General features: G+C 32.9%; 1 protein-coding gene across 1 annotated transcript in view; it reads right to left on the reverse strand.

Annotated features, from left to right (window-relative positions):
* LOC123517989 (ligand-gated ion channel 50-like) overlaps positions 1–5,000 on the reverse strand; it is a 12,002-nt gene that overhangs the window by 3,796 nt on the left and 3,206 nt on the right. The window contains exon 2 of the mRNA XM_045278491.1: positions 4,086–4,280. Coding sequence (XP_045134426.1) covers positions 4,086–4,280 — 195 coding nt within the window. The remainder of the gene's footprint in view (positions 1–4,085; positions 4,281–5,000) is intronic.

Consider the following 5,000-nt stretch of genomic DNA (forward strand, 5'->3'; position numbering starts at 1 on the left):
TATATTTTGAATGACTAGATTTTTTTCGAGTTGCTGTAATGAAGTCTTTGACTATTATATTGACTGGTTTTCGCATAATGTTTATAAACTTAATGTGAAAAATATGGTTTAAAAAATTATCATTGTATCAAAAAAGGTTTCCTTTGGAGTGCTGTTGAATTGACAACACACATTCCTTGAAGTTTTTGTGCTCAGTTTATCTACATCTTTCTTTTTTCTCTGTCTTCGTTTTGGAGACAGATTTTTTTTATTTTTTTTTCGTATTCGTACGTAGCTCATGTACAGTGGATTCATTTGGGTAATGGCTCGTGTTGCTTGCAGTGCTTCCTTTTCACTATCTCCCACGTTCTTGATTACGAAGAAACGAAGCTTTTTTTTTCTGCCTCAAAAGTTCCAAGTATTCTTTTATTATTTGTTAGTGAACTGTAGTGCAGGATTAATTAAATTGATTGACTTGTTTCAAATTACGCATCAACGTATAATACCTTTAGCTAGCTGGAGATCTTGTTTGGTGTGGGTAGGAGAAAATGAGTATAGGAGGTCGAGTCATTTTCTCACTGCGCAGTCACCACAGGACACCAAACAAAAGAGAGAAACCTCAACGACGCTGAGTAAATTAGGTTCCATTACCACAGAGCGATTTTTTTGTTGTTGTTGTTGCTGCTTAAAGGAGAGCCTGAAATATGTGCGACGATACGTGTGGATTATTATAATAGATGATGATACAAAGTTTTTCGAAGAGAGAGAGAGAGAGAGAGAGAGAGATATATATATATATATATATATATATATATATATATATATATATATATATATATATATATATATATATATATATATATATATATATATATATATATATATATATATATATATATATATATATATATATATATATATATATATATATATATATATATATATATATATATACATTTATTTCTTTGATGGTGATTCTTGAAGAGCATGAGATATGTCGAACTGCCTGTGTTGATGTTAGATTTCATGGATATTTTTTTCTCTCATGTAATAACAACACATAACAATGAAGTAACTCTTATTTTTTTCATTAGTGTTCCTTCAGAATTCAAACTACTTTATGTTTTTAGGGGGCACTGAAGATTTTCGTTGGCACACAATACTGATAACTCGTATATTTCTAACAGGAGAATCAAAGTGATGGAATGATGAAGAAAAGAAACGTGCTACTTATATACAGTTTGATATAAAGTGAAAGGAATATGTTAATTTCTGAGGTTTGTTGGGGTCATAATGAAAGAGTTAGTTTAAAAAGGTAGAATATCAATGGAAGATAAAAGTGTCTGATTTTTTGAAGGTGAAGAGGATGAATGAATAAAAGCACTGGTTAATTGTTGTTTTAATAGAATATATGGGATAAGGGTGAGAGTGCGCGGGAAAATTTAGTGCAATGAGGTAGCAAGAGCAGTGGTCACTAGGGGTTATGTGATTATATTGCTACTCGCACTCCCTCTTACTCAATGCCGCTGCACAGTATTTTCAAGGATAAAGTGGCACCAACAGTTTTGTTGTCCTCACCCACTACTTTAATGAATTGAAGATGCGTGTCTGTGAACAAGTTACTTTCCTACATACTTTAGTTTGTGTCACTATTGATAAGGTGACGCTGTTATGTTAGTTTTAGTGTTACAAAAATCATTGAAAACTTCAAGGATAAACATGTAAATCAGTACATAGATATTGTGTGTGTAAGCATGAAAGGTATGTCATGAAGTATTAAAAAATGGTTGATGCATAAACAGATGTTAACACGGGAGTGTTTTTTTTTTTTTTTTTTGTGTGTGTGTATTTAAAAAAATCCAGTAACTTTCTTATTTTATTGAGATAGAATATGACTTAGAATGACTATATATATATATATATATATATATATATATATATATATATATATATATATATATATATATATATATATATATATTATTATTATTATTATTATTATTATGAGGTCAATGAAGGCGACCCACTGGAAAGCATAACTGCATAAACCCAAAGGCCCAGTGGGCGGCACCTCACCGATAAGTGAAAGGAAGTAACAGGAATGAACAACAGAATAGGAAGATTGGTAGAGATCTAAGAGGTAGTGAGTTCAGAGAGAAGAAAGGTATTCACACGTTTTTTAAATGCTTCAATGTTACTAGAATTAACAATCTCGTTGGGAATTGTATTCCAGAGTCTAGCAGATACTGGGATAAAACACCGGGAAAATTGTGAAGTATTACATCGATTCACAGACAAGGAACGGTCATTCATGATCAAGGATTGTCTTGTAGCACGTGCTGGTAGTGAAGGGGCAGGCAAATGACAATGCAACGGGTGGTTGGAATTAGACATGATTTTGAAGAAATAGGACAATGATCCAACCAAACGACGATGCCGAAGATTAATCTCAAGATTAGGAAGAAGAAATTTAATCTGGTTGAATGCTCTATCTAAAAGCTTTAAGTGAGACTCTGCTGCAGAGATCCACACAGAGTGACAATATTCAAAATGAGGCAGTATGAAAGAGTAAAAGCAATTATATATATATATATATATATATATATATATATATATATATATATATATATATATATATATATATATATATATATATATATATATATATATATATATATATATATATATATATATATATATATATATATATATATATATATATATATATATATATATATATATATATATATATATATATATATATATATATATATATATATTTCTTCTTTATTATTTATTTATTTATTTATTTGTTTATTTATTTATTTATATAAATATTACTTAGCCTTGACTATACAAGAAATATAATAAAAAACGATCACTGAAATAAGTACAGAGCTGCTCTAGCCAGTCATGATATCACTGAAGATGAGTGTGGACTACATCTTATCTCCTTTTTATTTTCTTGTGTTTCGTTTGTATTTATAATCTATCTTTCAGTAGGTGATGGTAAAAGCAACAACTAGTTTTGTATAGGAAAAATGATTAGGTATAAAAGTTACTTTAGAGCTATATTTTAGCCGAGGGACTGGACGCGAGGTGATAATAGTATTAATTCTGCATAATGTCTTCTATTTTACTCGCTGCGGGAGGGGAAGCGACCTGGCCTCACACTCCGTTGCCGAACTTGAAAAATACCGTCACCATGTTACCTGAACATGTGACGGGTGACTTAAAGCTTTCATAGTGGAATGAACTTTTTAAGAACGAGGTGAAGTGCATGACCAGTAAATATTTTAAGGAGAAGGTTATACCGATTTGTGGATGAGAATGACAATACGTGAATCTTAAGTTGTTGGGAACTGTTTTGTGTATGACGATTTGATTTTTAGTCTCCATAATTTTGTTTTTCTTCCTAAAAGAGTGGAGCTCTCAGTCTTATGGGCCATCTTCTTTTAAGTAAAGAATGTGAGACTTTGTGATATCCTTAGTACCTCTCACCAAGGGATTCTCACCTTGCTATGTAGGAGAGTACACTTTACAACGACCATTCGATAGAAGCTCCTTTTCTCATTCAGTGTTTTGTCATCTCAAAATCCCGCATCTTTTTGTACAAAAAGCAACACTCAAACGACTTTCATAAGTAAATATTCCTTAGTAGTATTATAATGAATATTACGCCGTAATAGTATAAACGACTATTTTTGTAATTTATCGAATTCAATCATATTAATTATCATGATGTGTTGTAGATAAAAATATCACATTTTCTTATTTTCTTGTAGAAAGTTTGTAACACCATCTCTGTTGGCAGGTGAGAATGAAAATTTAAGTACGTATGTTGCCTCTGATAAAAAGACAAATGAAGACATGAATTTAACTGTATATTCCTGCTTCATGTAGATGAAGGCCTACCTCAGATTAAAATGTATACTTTTTTTTTATACAGACGCTTCACGTATGTGACTCTAAGGAACTGTACCAGCAATGAGAAAAGTTATTAAAATCGCAGCAGTAATGACGGGGAAAAAGACTTTACAGAATCTGTTTGCCTTATGAAAGTGAAGATTCTTTGACTCAAATGGCCGTAAGATCGAAATTTCCACCGTATTGAGCTTATATCTGAGGCGAAGGTTTTCCACATAGACCAACGACACAATGATGGCGAACACCTGACAGATGAGCACCAGGTACCACACGTCAATCAGCTTGAGGTAGGCGGTCTTGGGGATGGTGTTGCTGGTCTGGGTGAAGAAGGCGGCCAGCACCAGCATGGCAGTGAGGGCAACCATGATACGGTCCTGCAGGAGAGAGAACGGTGAAAAAGATAAAATAATGAAGGGAAATGGTAGGAAGTATAATTTCGATTAAAAAAAAATAGGGCTTGTTTGTTTGTTTGTTTGTTTGTTTGTGTGTGTGTGTGTGTGTGTGTGTGTGTGTGTGTGTGTGTGTGTGTGTGTGTGTGTGTGTGTGTGTGTGTGTGTGTGTGTGTGTGTGTGTGTGTGTGTGTGTGTGTGTGTGTGTGTGTGTGTGATTCACCTCCTCGGTCACCTGCTGCTCACCCAGCCAGTCTTCCCCATTACAGAGCGAACTCAGAGCTCATAGACCGATCTTTGGGTAAGACTGAGACCACATCAACATTATTATGTGTGTGTGTGTGTGTGTGTGTGTGTGTGTGTGTGTGTGTGTGTGTGTGTGTGTGTGTGTGTGTGTGTGTGTGTTTTCACATGCCAGACAATGCAGTCACTTTCCTAATAACTTACTTATGTAGTGTAATAAGTGGCATTTCATTAATTTTTGGTTTTCTTCGTCACTTTTATCACTCCGTACAGCAAAAAATTAAGAATATATATAATTGACTGGATCTGAAAATAATGTATATCTTTAGAAACAGTTATTCATCAGCTAGTGGTTTATATTATAGTTATGAAAAGGATATAGCCCCAAATTAGAGAAAACAAACAAAAAAAATCTACTCAAATGCTAATGAGAAACAATGTGGTAATATAAAGTGATAAACA

The sequence above is a fragment of the Portunus trituberculatus genome, chromosome 43, assembly GCF_017591435.1.
Source record: "Portunus trituberculatus isolate SZX2019 chromosome 43, ASM1759143v1, whole genome shotgun sequence".
Taxonomy (NCBI): Eukaryota; Metazoa; Arthropoda; class Malacostraca; order Decapoda; family Portunidae; genus Portunus; species Portunus trituberculatus.